This window comes from Equus przewalskii, chromosome 7, assembly GCF_037783145.1.
Source record: "Equus przewalskii isolate Varuska chromosome 7, EquPr2, whole genome shotgun sequence".
Taxonomy (NCBI): Eukaryota; Metazoa; Chordata; class Mammalia; order Perissodactyla; family Equidae; genus Equus; species Equus przewalskii.
The window spans coordinates 67185271-67202368 of record NC_091837.1 but is presented as its reverse complement, the minus strand read 5'-3'; the positions used below and the strand labels follow the sequence as shown (position 1 = coordinate 67202368).

At 49.6% G+C, this 17098-nt stretch overlaps 1 protein-coding gene across 2 annotated transcripts in view; it reads left to right on the top strand.

Moving 5' to 3' along the window:
• LOXHD1 (lipoxygenase homology PLAT domains 1) overlaps positions 1 to 16365 on the top strand; it is a 169413-nt gene extending 153048 nt beyond the window's left edge. For both annotated transcript variants that reach the window (XM_070627589.1, XM_070627588.1), the window contains 4 exons: positions 393 to 563; positions 7405 to 7537; positions 8846 to 9004; positions 14426 to 16365. In XM_070627589.1, the coding sequence (XP_070483690.1) occupies positions 393 to 563; positions 7405 to 7537; positions 8846 to 9004; positions 14426 to 14906 (944 nt within the window). In that variant the 3' untranslated portion in view covers positions 14907 to 16365. The remainder of the gene's footprint in view (positions 1 to 392; positions 564 to 7404; positions 7538 to 8845; positions 9005 to 14425) is intronic.
• Positions 16366 to 17098: the final 733 nt, after the last annotated feature.

Sequence of the window (17098 nt, the reverse complement as noted above, 5' to 3'; positions counted from 1 at the left end):
CATGAACTCCTAAAAAGGTCTATTTCTTGGGTCAGAGGCCCCCATTGTGAATCTGATGAAAGCTGTGAGCACTCTTCTTGGTAAAATGTCCTTGTGTAATAATAGCATGATTTCTCGGAGCCCGTGGACTGCTTAAATCTCATATACAAATACTCTAAGGGTTCATGAACCCTAAATTAAGGATTTTGCAAAGAGAATTATGTCCTCTGGGCTGGAGGAGCCCTCAGAGATCATCTAACCCAAACCCTTATTTCATCAATGAGGAGACCAAGGCCCAGAGAAGACAGACAACTTGTCCAGGGCCACACAGCCAGAGGGCCAGGGGGAGCGTAAGTCTGAAAGGGGAGAGAGAGCACGTTCAGCTCCCAGTCACCAGGATCTCTTTCCCACAGGGATATTTCCTGGCTGGCACCTGAGCTATGTCGACGTGAAGGACAACTCCCGCGATGAGACCTTCCGCTTCCAATGTGACTGCTGGCTCTCCAAGAGTGAGGGCGACAGACAGACGGTCCGTGACTTTGCCTGTGCCAACAATGAGATCCAGGATGAGCTGGAGGAGACCAGTACGTGGGGAGACTGGTGGGCTCAGCCTGGCTGTGATGCCTGGGCTGAATCCTCAGAGTTCAGTGAGAATGAGCTCAGGAGGGAGGTGGGAAATTGTGTTGGAAAAATCTAAGTGGTTGTTACAGCTGAAGGGGAATCAGATGCCCAGTGAAGGAAATAATATTGGGGAGGTGCGCAAGCAAACACACTAACGGTTGCTTGGTGAACCTGGAACAGCTGAGATACTGGTACCAGCTCATGGCCCTGAATCATAGGGACTAATTAGGTAGCAGGCAAACCCACTGGGGACAAGCTCACCCTGCCCTGAGGGCTGGTCTGGGACATTTAGTGTGAAGCTCTCTCTGGTTTATTTTTATAGCATGGACTCCATCCAATTGATGCCTGTGGCAACAGCTGCCAAATCAAGCCTTCCTGGAAACGGAATGTGCAGGGGGAGCCAGCATCTCCATCAGCCACTTTCCCTTTGGTCCCTTCCTCAGGGGATATTTAAAGGGAAAGAGTAATTGATCCCTAAGGTGGATGGCCATCAAGGACCAGGGAGGCGTTTTTTTTTAACACAGATGCCAGTGTATGAGCCAAACAGATCCAAAGAAGGCTTATCAAAGGCAGGGCCCAATGTAAAGAAAGTATTTTCCAACCCTAATTATTAAGGTAACATTAGCTGCAGTAAGAGATAAACCCCCAAATCTCAATGGCTTAACAACAAAATTTATTTCTCGGTCATGTAATAAACGGTCCAGTGTGAGTTTGGTAGGAGCTCTTCCACTCCATGATTCAGGGACTCAAGGTCTTTTCATCTGTGTCTCTGCCCTTTCCAACATGTGGCTCCCACATTTGTTTCTTTCTTTCTTTTTTCTTTTTTTTGTATTTCTTTAAGCACATTTCTTGCAGAAGGGAAAAGAGACTAAGGAGAAGGTTTACTCCCCTCCCTTCTTAATACATGGACTCACTTTCTATTGGTGAGAACTAGTCATGTGGCTCCACCTGGATGCAAGGGCACCTGGGAAATTTACTCCCTGGCTGGACGGCCCCTTCCAGGCAAACACTGTAGACCACGGAAGGGAAGCATGGATCTTTAGTGGAAAACCACCCACCCATCCCGCCATGCCATCCAAAATACCCAATGATGAAATTAGCTGCTTTGAGAGGTAGTGAGCACTGATGTCCCTGGGAATATTCAAACAAGGGCCAAGAACCCATTTGTCAAATTTACTGAATGAGAATTCCTGCCCTAATTCAGTGGGTGAACTCTCAGCTTCTGTAATTGCACTTACTGAGGAGTTACCATGTGCCCAGTTTGATTTTATTTATTTATTTTTGTATTGAGACAACATTAGTTTGTCACATTATATACATTTCAGGTGTACATCATTATAGTTCAATTTCTGTGTAGACCTCATCATGTTCATCACTCAAAGACTAATTATAATCCATCACCGTACACATGTGCCCTGTCGCCCCTTTCACCCTCCTCCCTCCCCACTTCCCCTCTGGGAACCACCAATCTATTCTCTGTGTCTGATTGTTTGTTGTTGTTGTCGTCTTCTACTTATGAATGAAATCATACAGTATTTGGCTTTCTCCTTCTGACTTATTTCGCTTAGCATAATACCCTCAAGGTCCATCTCGCAAGTGGCAAGATTTCATCTTTTTTATAGCTGAGCAGTGTTCCATTGTGTATATATATACATATACACCACATCTTCTTCATCCATTCGTCCCTCACTGGGCACTTAGATTATTTCTAAGTCTTGGCTATTGTGAATAATGCTGCACTGAACATAGGGGTGAATGTATCTTTACTCATTCGTGTTTTCCTGTTCTTTGGATAAATACCCAGCAGTGGAATAGCTGGGTCGTATAGTATTTCTATTCTTAACTTTTTGAGGAATCTCCATACTGTTTTCCATAGTGACTGTACCAGTTTGCATTCCCACCAGCAGTGTATGAGTTCCCTTTTCTCCACATCCTCTCCAACACTTGTTATTTCCTGTCTTGTTAATTATAGCCTTTCTGATGGGTGTGAAGTGATATCTCATTGTAATTTTGATTTTCATTTCCTTAATAATTAGTGATTATCTTTTCTTGTGCCTGTTGGCCGTCTGTATGTCTTCTTTGGGAAAATGTCTGTTCAGATCCTCTGCCTATTTTTTGATTGGGTTGTTTGTTCCCAGTTTGATTTTAGATCCATGAGTGATACTCACCGCTTTGTGACCTCTAGTTTACTTGCATGAACCTTTGCACATGTGTTAGTCTCCCTACACAACTGTAAGCTCCCAGGGGTCAGAGAGAGAGTCACTTGTGTCCGTAGCCCTCTGCAGCTCTGTAGGCTTTGGGACTCAGTAGGTGCACAATTAGGGTTCAGTAAATGGAAGAAGATGCGATCCCTTCCTTAGATCCTCACAATCTTGTTAGAGGGAGAAGCTTAAGCCCCTTACACAAGTGCCAAGATGAGCAACATACGCTCCTCAGGCCATTGGCGTTCAGAGGAGGAGACATTTGTGAGGTTTGGAGCATAGTCACTGAGCCTCCTTCACAGATTTCCTGCCAAACAGCGGCTAAGACCTGTGGGATTTGAGTTGGCAGAGAGATTGCAGAAGGGAGGCGGCACTTGCGTTAGTTCCGGAAGGATGTGTATGGACTGGAGGTGAGAGAGCATGGGCACAGAGCCCAGGAGACGGCCTGAATGGATCTGTCTTTACTAGGAGCCTGCAGTGGGCAGAGATACCCTTTGGGGGACAGACAGCCACAGCTGTGTGCTCAGATGGAGGCTCATCCTGGGGAGAGCCACGGAGACAGCTCGAGCCAAAAATCCCAACCACCAGCTACCTTTATTTAACCATCTGGCAAATACTTACTGAGCATCTAGTACGTGCCACAGCCTATTCTGAGTTCTGGGACACATCAATGAATAGAACAGAGGCCTGCCCTTGTGGCCCTTACCTTCGGTGTCTGTGACACAGGGGCCTGGGCACTCAGCTTGTAAGAACAGACACCCTCTCGTGCTCGAGCAGAGCTTCATTTGTGGAAAGCACTTCACACCTCTGTTCTCATTAGGTCCTTGCAGCCCCACTGGCAGCCCTTGAGCTAGATAGGGTGCAAATTCACAACTCCATATCATGGGTAAGGAAAACAAAAAACCAGAATGGTGAAGTGACACCTCTAAGACCCATTCGTATCCAATAGGACCCAGGTGACCTGATTCCTAGACCAAGACTCACTGCCCCATAGCAGGACATCTTGTCTTTATGGGGCTGGCTGCTACTCCAGACTGATCGATTGCCCCACCTCATTTGAGCCTCCTGTTTCCTGCCTTCACCTCCAATTCTTGTTAGCAGTTCTAGAAGCTGCTCCTGACCCTCTGCAAGCATCTGCCTCTGCAGATCATGCCAGTGCACAGCCAAAGCTGAAAACCATTGGCAATCTTTAAATTATACTGACATCTGGGTCCTACTCCCAGAGATTCTGTTGTAATTGATCCAGGGTAAGGCCTGGACAGTAGGATCGTATGCTCATGTGTACACGTGCATGCACACACACTCACCTGGGAGGTCTCACTGGGACATCCTCCAGCAGGACCAATGCTTCCCTCTTTACAGCCCTCCCCCTTTGAATTCTCCCCCTCTTGAAGCCCTTCAAGGCTGTTCAGTCAGCCTTCTCTGCAACATTTCCAGCCCAAATACAGTCCAGCTTGATGGCCAACACCCCAGGGCTGGAGGACTCATTGCTTCACTGGGCAGTTCTGTTAGAAAATCCGTCTTCATTTTCATGTTCTTGAAGCTTCCATCCTTTGGAAGTTCCAATGGGGTAAAACAGAAAACCTCAGGAGTGGGCAGAACTCTCAGTTGTATGTGTCTGAACCCCAAACCCAAGCTGGCTCCAGCAAAGAGGAAATGTATTAGTTCCCAGAACTTGGAAGTCCCAGGTGGAGCTGGCTTGGACTGGGCTGTCTCCAGAGGCTCCAATAGTTTCAGTGTGTCTCTGTCTGCCATTTCCTCCTAGCTCTGTTTCTTTCTCTGCATTGTGAGAAGATAGCTGCTGGTAGCCCCAACCCTGCAGCCTTCTAGCTTAACAGCCTCAATGGAAGGGAAGAGAGCATCTCCCAGGGGAAGATTCTGAACAGCCAGGCTCAGGACTCTCAGCACCATCCAAACCACGTGGCAGGAGCTCCACAGAGTAAAAAATAGTCCTGTCAACATGAGTTGGGGCAGGTGATCCAGAGCAGTAAGTTCCAGGTGCTCCCTAGAAGCCCAGTTGCCCTTGTCCTGGCACTCCCCCGCAGCATCACGTGCCCCTGCGGTTCTTGCCTCCAGATAATCATCTGTTTATCCAGCAGCTACTCACGTGATGTGATGTTGGGTCTTCTCAGCACATCCTGGATTGCTTGTTCGTCTCCCTCTGCAGATGCCATGCCCAGAGTACCGACAAGATTTCAAGGGTGGTCTTCTCTCCCCGCTCCTGTTCTGTCACTTGGACCACATTCATGACCCCTGAGCCCACACTAGCTTTGCTGGTGACCCCTTCATGCTGGTGACTTGCAAGGTGGTTGCTGAGCCCCTTTCTCCAGCCGGGCTTATCCGGGGGTGTGCTGGCCCCATGGGTGAGCTTTATATTGATCCCTAGCAGACTGTGCTGGCCACTCCTACTTGCCCCAGTCCCTCAGGTCCCTGATCCTCCTCTGTGTCCTCTGTTCCCTCCCAGCAACCTATCAACAAAGTTGAGAGTCACACCTTCCACATTTTTATCAAGCCGTTGATGAAATGGGAAAGACGGCAAGATGAAAATATGATGATTGAAACTTCCTCTCAAAAGATAATCAATGAGACTAGCAACATTAGTTTCTAACCTACCTGGATGTCCTCACTTACAAGCGCTACTTCTCTACCTTACCCTCAGGACCACAGGACCATCAGCAAAGGATGGGTTACAGTCCATATGCACCATTTCTCGCATCTCCTCCTTGAGTTAATCGTAGTAAGCATGTAGGTTCCTGGCACTCTCTGCATCTTCTCAGCGCTGAAAGACCATTTCCAGGATCCACTTTGAATTCCTGGGTGTCTGGTTTGCAGGACATACCTTACCTTCTGTTGGGAAAGCAGAATGACAGTGGAAGTGTGCCCCTCTCTGCAACGGCTTACGGTTGCCAGCCATGATCCAGCTATTTCACGTTCCTGGGCTGGGATCTGTTGGGGCCTATGGAACCTTCCCTTCTTCAGGCGCTGTGTGCTCTCTGTGGATCTCTTCCCCTATCTGTCTATTGTTGGCTACTTACCCCTTTCTCCAGATTCATTCTACCTGTTTCAGGTAGCACAGATTCTCTTTGAGAGATGTCACAAAGACAAAAGGGTTGCTGAGAGGCTGGGATTGCCACATTGAGCTGAAGGCATTGCCATCCTTTCTTTTAACTGTCTTTATTATATCTCTAAGATAAAGGCACAGAAATAGAGCTAATCCTTTGGATCCAGAATCCCAAACGCTCAACGATTCACTTGCTGCTTCAAGAGCTATATACATGGGGCACTCCAGACAAATATTTGTTGTATCGTCCTGTGTGCCACTTCCGTCCCTGGCCTGGTCCCTGGGGAGTGAGGCTGGATCACAAGGACTTCAAACGCCTCTCACACACCTCAGTATCTTTGCATATGCTCCTCCCTCCTCCTAGAGCATCCCTCTGTTTTCTGCTGATCATAATCATGGCTCTTCTCCAAGGCCAAGTGAAAATGCCGCCTCCTTCATGGAGCTTCCTGTGATTAGCCCAATCATTCATTCATTCTCTCAACAAATATCTATTGAGTGCCTATGTGCCAGGCACTGTTCTGGGCACTTGGGATCTACCAGTGCACAAAATGAAGATCCCTGCCCTCATGGAGCTCACGTTTGGCGGGGGTGGGGGATACAATAAACAATAAAAATAATAGGTAAACTACATAGCACCGTAAAAAGTACAAGTTGATAAGGACAAGAGAAAATAACAGCACAGTAAGGCTGAGCCCCAAGTCTCTGCCTCAGTGCTCCAGGAGCAGCGTGGATGCAAAGGGGCTGGAGTGAGCAGAGAGAAAGTCGGAGGAGATGAGGGAGGTGACGGGACCCAGATTTGCCCCTTGCCCCATACTCCTTTGTTTGGCCCTTGGCGGCAAAGTTGCCACTTTCTCTCCTAGGGTAGAGTCAGCATTTGTGTCCAGGGCTAGAGATTGAGTTCTAGCGTCACCCAGAGCCTAGGGTGGTCCTGACACTCGGCGCCCACTTAACAAATGTCGGGTGATGAATGCAGACCTGCTTGAGGAAACTGCAGGGACCAGAGGGTTGTGATGCTGAGCATGACAGCAGAGTGAGAGCAGACCCAAGACGGGGAGTGGGACTGCTTGTGAGAGAGAATTCGAGGCTCTCCTGGGGTCTCGCCTGCCTGGGTCTTCTCCCTCCCTTTTCTGTTGCTGGGCTCCACCTCTCCTCCCCTCTCTTTGCATATGCTCTCTGCTTTGAATCTCAAGGACTCTTCCACCCTTGAGAGCCAGGTCCCAGCATCTCTCAGAAAGCTCATCCCCTCTTCCTGCTTCCTGGAGGCAGCCGAGGCTGGTCCTTCTCTCCCAGCAGCTCCCATGTTCCCAGCGGCTCCCGTGTTCACCAGGCAAAGAGCTTCTATAAATAAAGTGATCCTCTTAGCCCCCCAAATAGGGGCAGGTTCTATTTATAACACCTTGAGTGTGGCGACTTTAACCTGCCCCCTCCAGGCTGCGGTCTAAGATCAAATGTAGGATCTGGAGGAGGCTGCCCTTGAGCTCCTGCCCTGAGGGTGGGCCCTGCTTCCCCTCTGCTGACCCTCTCCCACCTTCTTCACTGCAGCCTACGAGATCGTCATAGAAACAGGCAACGGAGGCGAAACCAGGGAGAACGTCTGGCTCATCCTGGAGGGCAGGAAGAACCGATCCAAAGAGTTTCTCGTGGAAAATTCTTCCAGGCAGCGGGCCTTTAGGAAGTAGGAAGAGGGGTGCCCACAGGGGAATGGGGATGGGTGGGGTGGGTAAGAGAGAGACCCCAAGAATCAACTCCCTTGGTGGGGACCATAAATATACAAATGATCTTAAGTCACATGTACTTATTGAGTATCTACTGCATGCTGATCCTGTCGGAGTTCCTATGGATGGAACAGGAGATTTTGATAAGAGGGAAAGGAGGCGACAGCCATTTAAAGAGATCCCACTCTAAGAGACTAAAACTTGATTATTCCAACCACTAAAAAGAAAAAGTTATGTTACATGATAGAGTTGCTAACATTGCTACAATGGCAATCCTAGTACAGTGGATAAATGTACCAAAATAATGTTTTACACCTTAAATGTAAACATTGTTATGTGTCAAATATATTTCAATTTTGAAAAAAGGTAATGGAAAGCTACAGCAAAAATTGATTCAAGAGAGCCCACTACGCAGCAAGGCCAGGGCTCACGGCAGATGTTATCCCATGTCTGTGCAGACGAGGGGCTCATGGTCTAGTTGAAAAGGAAGACATTCATCCATAAAATTGCAAAAGAATCATATAAGACAGCATAGAACTAAGTTCTAGGTAGAAGGAGGGAGGGAGGAGAGAGTCTTTAAGATACTTTACAGGAAAAGCAAAATTGGGTCTCGTATAAAGGCACCTCAGCTCACCACGCCTGGTTGGCAGACACGCCCTGGGGAGTCTCACCTCCTTCACATCAGAGCTGCCTCTGAACTGCTCCATACCCACTTTATCTCCCCACTCCTTCCAGAACTGTTTAAATAAGTCTCCCTCTCCCATAAGCCCACTATACTTTTTACTCAAACTCCCTCTACATCAGGATGAAGTCTGAGCCCCTTAGATTGGCACTTACAGACCACCACAGACTGCCACACCCTCACCTTCTTTTCCACTGCCATTTCCCTCACTGAACGCAAAGTCCACCCCAGCCAGCACTTCCCCAAAAAACATCTGCGCCTCCGCATCCCACTGTTCCCATGCCATGACTTTGCCAAGTCAAGTCCACATCAGGGGACTCCTCCTTTCCTCCCCTTCCTGGGCTCTCTGAACCCCACCACCCTCCTAAGCCCAACATCCAGGGCCTCACCCTCCTCTGACTCCATCCGATGTCCCCATTCATTGGGGCTTGGACCAGGCAGCCAGCAGGGCCCTTTAATGGTTGTGATTGCCATTCTACCCCTATCCCTCAGACCAGGGCCTGGAATGCAGTAGACACTCAATAAATGCTTATGTCCTTCAGTGGGCATGGGCAGCTCTCATTGGCCATACCTTTGTGTTCTGCAGGGGAACCACAGACACATTTGAGTTTGACAGTGTCTACCTGGGGGACATTGCCTCCCTCTGCGTGGGCCATCTCGCCAGGGAGGACCGGTTCATCCCCAAGAGAGAGCTCGTCTGGCATGTCAAGACGATCACCATCACTGAGATGGAGTACGGCAATGTGTATGTACTGTCCTCCTGCCCTCTCTCCCAGGACTTGCCACTCCCTTAGTGGGGAGGGACTGAGGCTGGACCACGGGCAAGACAGCACCGTGCAGGAGGCGTCCCCTTCAAGGCCAAGGTCACCTCACTCAGGAAGCTTATGGGGCAGGAAGCGGGGAGGCAGCTGTATAGTTCTGGAGCTCTCTGAACCCTAGGCCTACCCCCAGAGACAGGGACTAGAACAAACGAGGTTGGGTGCTCCAGTGTTTGAATGAGAGACGCTTCCTTGGAAGAACACTGAGAAAGTCAGACAGTGGAGACCTTCCTTCCCCTCCCCTCCCAGTCCTGTGTAATGACACAGAAATCCAGCTTGGAAGCCCGCTGCTTCCATGGTCATAGTCAAAGCCCTCCATCCGTGTGGGCAGCGTAGGGACCAGAGACCAGCGGGGGTAATCCCATGGCCCACCTGCCTCTGAGGACCCCAGATAAGGAGCTTTGCACTCCCCCCACCAGGGCCTTCTGGGAACTCGGGCATTTCTGGAGGATTAAGGGCCTTAGTTACCCGGGTAACAGTTCACAGCCATCAGTTTGTGTAATTAAAACCGCTTGGTAACCACGTTGGAAGCCAGAAAGAGCCCTGAGGCTCTGGAAGGCAAGAAAGACGCTGAGAAAGAACCAGGAGAGGAGAAAGGGGGAAGCCCAGGGCAGTGCTTGTCTCAGGGAGAGTAGGCCAGAGGAGCGAGTGGGAGCCTAGGTATGCAACTCACAGGGCCACCCTGGTGCTGCGTGCGGGGGCATCCACCCCAGGACCGCTGCCAGCCCCTCATCATCCCCCTCAAGCCCCCTCCCGGGGCTGGCCCTGCTCATGGCAACGCCTTTCACAATAAGCACATGAGGCAGAAGCAGCAGCCAGGTGCAGGCCAGCCCGGGCAGGTCCCTCAGCCGCAGGCTCCAGCCTTCAGGAGCCCAAGCTTCTCAAAGCAATGTCTGGCCATGCTTGACCTGAGACCTGCAGGCTCTGTGGAGTTGGCTCACTCTGGCCAAGCCTCCACTTTGGGAATTGGGCAGGAAAGGGTTCTGACTTCTCAACTTCTGTCTTAGCCAGCTCGGGCTTCCATAACAAAGTACCACAGACTGGGTGGCTCAAACAACAGACATTTTTTCTCACAGTCCTGGAGGCCAGAAGTCTGAGGTCAGGGGGCCAGCATGGTTGGGTTCTGGTGAAGCCTGTCTTCCTGGCTTGCTGGGTCCTCACACAGCAGAGAGGGAGCTCTGGTGTCTCTTCCTCTTCTTATCTGGGCACCAATCCCATCATGAGGGCCCCACCCTCATGACCTCACCTAAACCTAATTACCTCCCGAGGGCACCACCTCCGAATATCATTACACTGAGGATTAGGCCTTCAACATAGGAATTCGGGGGAACACAATTCAGTCCATAACAACTTCCGTGTTGGACTGCAATGTTATTTGTTGCTCTCTTAAAGAAAAAACCAACTGGGACACAATATGTCCCATAGGAGTTGCTGGGTGCGGCTGCTAGGAGCCATACTGGTGAGGACTTGAGAGCTGGGACGCAAGCGGTGAGTAGAGTTACTGACTCACCCAGCAAGCCGGGGCCAGGTCAGAGCCCCTTCTGCAACCTGGTGCTGCCTCCCAACCACAGGGAACGTGGCTGCGGATACTGCTCCCCCCAAAACCCCAAATAAGCAAAACGAACTGCTAAATGCAATAAAATAACAAAATAGAATGATCGCCCCTTGAGTTAGCTTTAAACTGACAATGTTGGCTGTGAGAGAGAGAAAGCCAAAGAGCTCAGCACCCCCGGCACCTTCCAGGCTCAGGAGGACAGAGAAGTGAAGGCCCAGCCCTTGAACTTCCCACCCCACAGGCCTGGGGCCGAGTTGTAGGGTTTCTCTTCTGGTGCAAGGCAGCTGCCACACCCAGTGAAGCATCTTTTCCTACACCCTCGAGAGTGTGGCTGCTCCTCAGTGTGTCACTTAGGCTGGAGAGGGAGGGAGGGATGTCCTTGGGGTGGGGGCTCTTCCCGAAGGGAACGGGGTGCAGAGAGCCCAGAATCTTGGATACTAGAGCTGTCACATGGTCAGCTGTGTGGCCTCAGGCAATAGTCCATCACCTCTCTGTGCCTCAGTTTCTCCTTTTGGGAGGTGAGCTAGATGCTCTCTGGAGTCTGGCGGCAAGGAAGGATGGCAGGGTTCCAGCATGGGAAGCTCCCGGAAGTCATGCTGCAGCCCACCTGCCTGCGCAGGTCTCAAGCCAATGGGTTCTGATGGGTAAGAACCTACCTCCCTTGAGAAATACTGCCTCCATCTGGAAAGGGGACTGTGCAGGCATGTTTCCTCACTGCAGTGACTCATACGTCACCGTTCTAGAAGGTGCTTACAGTCTGCCATTACAAAACCATGTACACAGCACTGTGTGTGCTATGTAGATCCACAGTTCCTTTCCAACCACCATGTTAACCATAATATTTGAGTTCCCATTGAATACAAGTGAATTTATTCTCAATCTCTTATGAACACAATAATCTCAAATTTTTACCTTCCAAACTTTTTCAGTTCTGACTCCTCTTCTGCAATGTGCATTACCTTCTGACCAGTTCTTTACCATTAATAGCCTCAAGATTTCAATGGGAGTACACACAGAAAGACTTTTATTCCTCTTTTTTTTGTTGTTTTTTTGGTAAGGAAGATTGGCCCTGAGCTAACATCTGTTGCCAATTGTCTTCTTTTTGCTTGAAGAAGATTGTCACTGAGCTAACATCTGTGCCAATCTTCCTCTCTTTTGTATGTAGGACACTGCCACAGCAAGGCTTGATGAGCAGTGTGTAGGTCTGCACCCAGGATCAAAACCCACAAACCCCCCCCACTGCCAAAGCAGAGTGTGCAAATTTAATTACTACACCACTGGGCCGGCCCCTTATTCTTTTTTTAAAAACAAAAAACAGCTTTATTGTTTTACCCCAATGTCATACATAATACGTAATCATTATAAAAATTCAAATAATACAAAAAAGTGTACAAAAGAAAGTAAAAATTCTCTACAGTCCTACCCATCAGAGACGGGCACCATGAGCGTCTGGTGACCCCATTCTCTCTGGCGTTTTTTAAATATCTCACACACATACTGTTTGCAGAAGTGTGATCATCTCATCCATGTTTTTAAAGATATTTAATTTCTTTTTGTTCGTTATTCTCTGCTTTTGCCTTTATTCTTGCTGATGACCCTGCCCCCATTTCTACAACAGCCTGGCATGTGTCCTTCCACAGCTAGAGTCCTAACTCCACAAAGCCCTGGGGTCCCACATTCTGGTGATCTTATAATTATGTCTATTAGAAAACATTTCCTTATCACGACACCAGGGAATATTTTTCAGGCATTAAAAATAATGAATTAAATATGTACCAGATGACTTGGAGCAGTTCCCAGGAAGTATTGTTGAGTGAGAAAAGCAAGATATGGGAAGATGCCATTGTGTACAGGGAACACTGACGTCCTGTCTCTGTCTGTGTCTATGCGGGTCTATACAGGGTTGGGTGGAACAGAGGGAAATTTGGCAAGATACACCCGCCACTGTTACATGGGTTATCTGAGGTGACGGCGGGATGCTGAAGTGGAAAGGAGGGAGAGCCAAGCAAAAGGAAAAGAAAAAGAGCGCATTTAGAAAACATGCGTGTGATCACATGATTTGTGCATTTATATAGAATTATGTCTGTAAGTGGGCATTTGCATAAAGACATACATCTTAAAAGAATTTTTAAGCAAAGAATGCAAGTATATCTCCCTCTAAGAAAGTGTGATATGTAGCAACAATCCAAATTTATCAAGTGATAGGTTGAGGAAGACAGATCTCAAAACCTGAGAAGTGTCTTTAAATGGCTGGTTTTTCAGGTGGCCAGGCAGGCTAGCTCTCGGCCCAGCTCTGAGTCACCTTGGGCTGTGACTTCTCTTCTCCAAGCCTTAGTTTCCCCTTCTGTGAAAAGGGAAGATCAGGCCTAAAGCTTGGGGTTGTTGTGGGAGTTAATGAGATGTAAGAATGCAAAGCCCTGGCATTCAGTAAGCATGCAGAAAACCGAGCTCTTTTTTGCCGTTATGGATTTTCACGTAAAATAGGGCTTGATTTGGCACCACTGGGCACGCCCTTTCAGGGCTGCATTCCTGAAGTCATTAGCCAGTGCCAGGGTTGCTTATTTCCAAGGCTGTTGAAATATTAGTAATTTGGAGTGGGAAGAAACCACAGCAGTTGTTAGTCCAAACCTCTAGTGTTGCCATTGGGAAAATCAAGGTCCAGGTAGGGGTGTGACTTGCCCAAGGACAAACAGGCGGTAGGTGGTAGGGCTGGGGCCGACCCCAAGCCCCCTCAAGCCCTATGCAACATTTTCCCACTCTGCCCTCTGACTTCCTCCTTGATAATTATTAGACTCACTGCCACGACCCTAAGGCTAAAATTGGGGGTGTGTGGGGTGGAGGAAGAGAGAGAACTTTTTGGTCCAAGACCGTTTCTCTTGGCGTGGACTTGCTTCTGCTTGTGGTACTTCTTCAGTAGAGGACTTTCTCTTACCCTTTGTTCTCCCCATAGCACAGGTATGTGCATGCACGCACAGGCGCACGAGCGTGCACACACACACACTCTCATAGTTTGACTCAGCAAAGCTCGAGGGATTTGATAGCACACATTCCGTAGTCACATTTCCACTTGGCTTTGCCTAGGATTGTCACCCTGGATCCCACAGCTGCCTCTGAAGGTGCCAACACTGGGTAAAGACATTCTTCAATCCCTTTGAAGGAGCAAGGGGACCAGCACGGTTGGCGTGGAGTGTTTAGAGGAGAAGGGCAGGCAACAGGTCAGAAAGGTAAACATCAGGAGGAGGGTCACATCGTGTAAGGTCTTGCAGCCCTCTGCAAGATACTGGTTTTTGCTTAACCTGGAAAGCCATCAGACAGTTCTGAGCAGAATAATGACATTCTTGGGCTTCCATCTCCACAGGGTCACTTGGCTGCTGTATAGAGAATTGACTGGAGGTAGCAGGAAGCAGGGACACCAGATAGGAGGCTGATATATTCCAGGTAGAAGATGGTGGTGCCTTGGACCAGAGGGGCAGCAGGACAGATGCTGAGGGACTGGATAGTTTTTCAAGTGGGCTGATTCTGGATCTGTTTTAAAGATGGAGTCAAGGGGATTGGATCTGGAGTGTGAGGGGAAAAATAAAAGGAGAATCAAGAAGCAACTGGAAGGATGGAGATGCCACTCACTGTGAATTTTAAGTTAAAGACCCCATCCTCACATTTTAACACAGACATTGCCAGCCCGAATATCCTGTCGCCTGGGGAAGGAATCATTTATGGATGACCAGGGGTCCCCGAGGAGGGCATGACCCTTGGTTGGTATTCACTGAGTCTCCTTGCACCTCTCCCTGCCCAGGTACTTCTTCAACTGCGACTGCCTCATCCCTCTCAAGAGGAAGAGGAAGTACTTCAAGGTATTCGAGGTCACCAAGACGACGGAGAGCTTTGCCAGCAAGGTCCAGAGCCTGGTGCCCGTCAAGTATGAGGTCATTGTGACGACAGGCTACGAGCCGGGGGCAGGCACTGATGCCAACGTCTTCATAACCATCTTTGGGGCCAATGGGGACACGGGCAAGCGGGAGCTGAAGCAGAAAATGCGCAACCTCTTCGAGCGGGGCAGCACCGACCGCTTCTTCCTGGAGACGCTGGAGCTGGGTGAGCTGCGCAAGGTGCGCGTGGAACATGACAGCAGCGGCTACTACTCCGGCTGGCTGGTGGAGAAGGTGGAGGTCACCAACACCAGCACTGGAGTGGCCACCATCTTCAACTGTGGCAGGTGGCTGGACAAGAAGCGGGGGGACGGGCTCACCTGGAGAGACCTCTTCCCTTCTGTCTGAGGGCTGGAGGCCCTGACCACACCTTCCTGCCCCCACCTGGGCTTTCAGCAGTCCTTTCTCGAAGCCTCCTGGAGCTGGGACTGGGGGCTAGAAGGGTGGCGTGTGGCGCTGTGGACCAGAACTTCCTGGTCCTTCAGCGTCTACTGTGGGCGACCACTTTCGGGGTCCTGCCCCTACCCGGTCTCCTGGACCTACAGGAATCCATCAACATGTGTCATAGTTCATGGCTGCACCAAAGTAACTTTTTGCATTTTCTTCTCCAATTATAGTGGTGACCAGGCTGAGACACGCTGCCGGGTGTGGACGGGAAATTGGGGCTTCACCCAGGGGATAGAAGTGGGGAAGAAGAGGCCATCATGATGGTGTATTTTAAGCAAAAACTAATTAACACTTTTTTCCCAAAAAAGCTGGGCTAATTAAATTATTACCAACCACACTCCACAAAGAACTCATCTTGGCATCTGCTCACTAAGAAATGCATCCTTTTTTCCCATTTTCAATAAATCCAGTGGCAAACAGAGAAAACATCAGGAGGAAGTGTTTTGGCCGTGGGGATTTATGAGCCTGTGAAAAGGTACATGACCCTTGCCATCACTTTACAAAGAACAAATCTCCGGGTGTCCTCTGGTTGCCCCACCCTGTAATAACACAGTTGAGACCCAGAGACCTGAGCAGAAGGTGGTGGGGACGGTACCTGGGAAAGCCTGGGGGAGGATCAGGCGTGGGGGGTCTTTATGATGTATCACTGTTGGCTCCCTGTGGGCAATGTGGACTGAGAGCTGCCCTCAAGGGGAACGTGACCTTGATGGAGAGGTAGCAGGAGAACCACACGCTCACGTGCATGCACATACATGTGCACAGACATGCACACTCTCTGGACAACAATCACAAAGAGATCAGGAAGCTGAATTCACAGCACCTGACTTCCGATTGTCCTGCGGGGGTGGGTTGAGGGGGCCCTGAGGGGGAAAGCGAGGTGGCCATTGAAAGCACAGGCTCGGAGGCTGCCTGCCTGGGCTGGAGTTCCCAGTCCACCTCCTACCTGCTGGGAGAGCTTGGGCACATTATTTCATCTCTCGGGCCTCAGTTTCCTCATCTGCCAAACAGAGAGAATGATGATACCTACCTCCTGGGTTGTTATGAAGACTAAATGAATTAATATGCAGACAGTTCTAATCCAGCACCTGCACTGAAGGGTGACTGTGTCCATTGTGTTGAACAAGCAAGACTCAAGGGGGCTGGAGTGGGGGTGGGAGGAGAAGTAACCATTAAACAGCTTTATTTGTGTCTTTTCTGTGGAACGGGTTCTGCTTCTGTCCCCGAAGAAAATTTAGGCAAGCCTTGCAACTCTTCTGGACTCTTTTAGGTCATAAAAAGTCCAACAACCATTCTAAGTCACAGAGTCGGTGTCAATTCTGTAATTTAAAGGTCCAGCTCCAATATAAAGGTGAAAACGTCACACTTAGAGTTATTTCCTCTCATCCCCCAGCATAGGCATGTCACAGGCATGAACCGAAGTGAAGGAGGAGTGTGTGTGGGAGTGTGCACGTGTGTGGGAGTGTGAGTGTGGGGTCACCTTCACCTCTTTTTCTCTCCCTCACACTTTTCTTCCTGCTTCCTCTTCCTGCTGATGCTGTTTCTTACTCCTCCACGGAAGAGACGGGAAATGAAGGGAGCAGGCAGCATCCTCTTGGAGGGGTGCTATTGTGGTCGGGGTCTTTCTTTCTGGACTAGGGGGAGTTTGGACCCCTGCTCTCACCTGCACTTGGGTGGGCTCGTTCTCAGTCCCTTCACCCTTCCACTCTGTTTTCTTGTTCAGGATGTAAGACACCTTATAAGACGTCCTCCAGCATCCTTTGCTCTGACAAATTCGGCATTCAGGCCACTCATCTTTGCCATCAGTGGCCAGCCAGCCAACTCTCATCCCTGTGATTTCTCTGGACGGGGCAGGGCACTATGTCCTCAACTGAGGTGGACTCATCCGCCTCTCCAAATAGGCCTGTTGAAGCCTCAATCACTTTGCCAAGAAGAAGGGGGTACCCCCAGCCCACCTGCAGCTCTTTCTGAGTGTCCTGTCCTCAGATCCATGACCCCCTTCTCAGCCTCTCCATCCTCTGTCATAATTTGAAGGAGGATGATCAGTTCAAAGCTCAAAACAGTTATCTCCCGTGCCCTCTGGCAAGTGCCGTGTG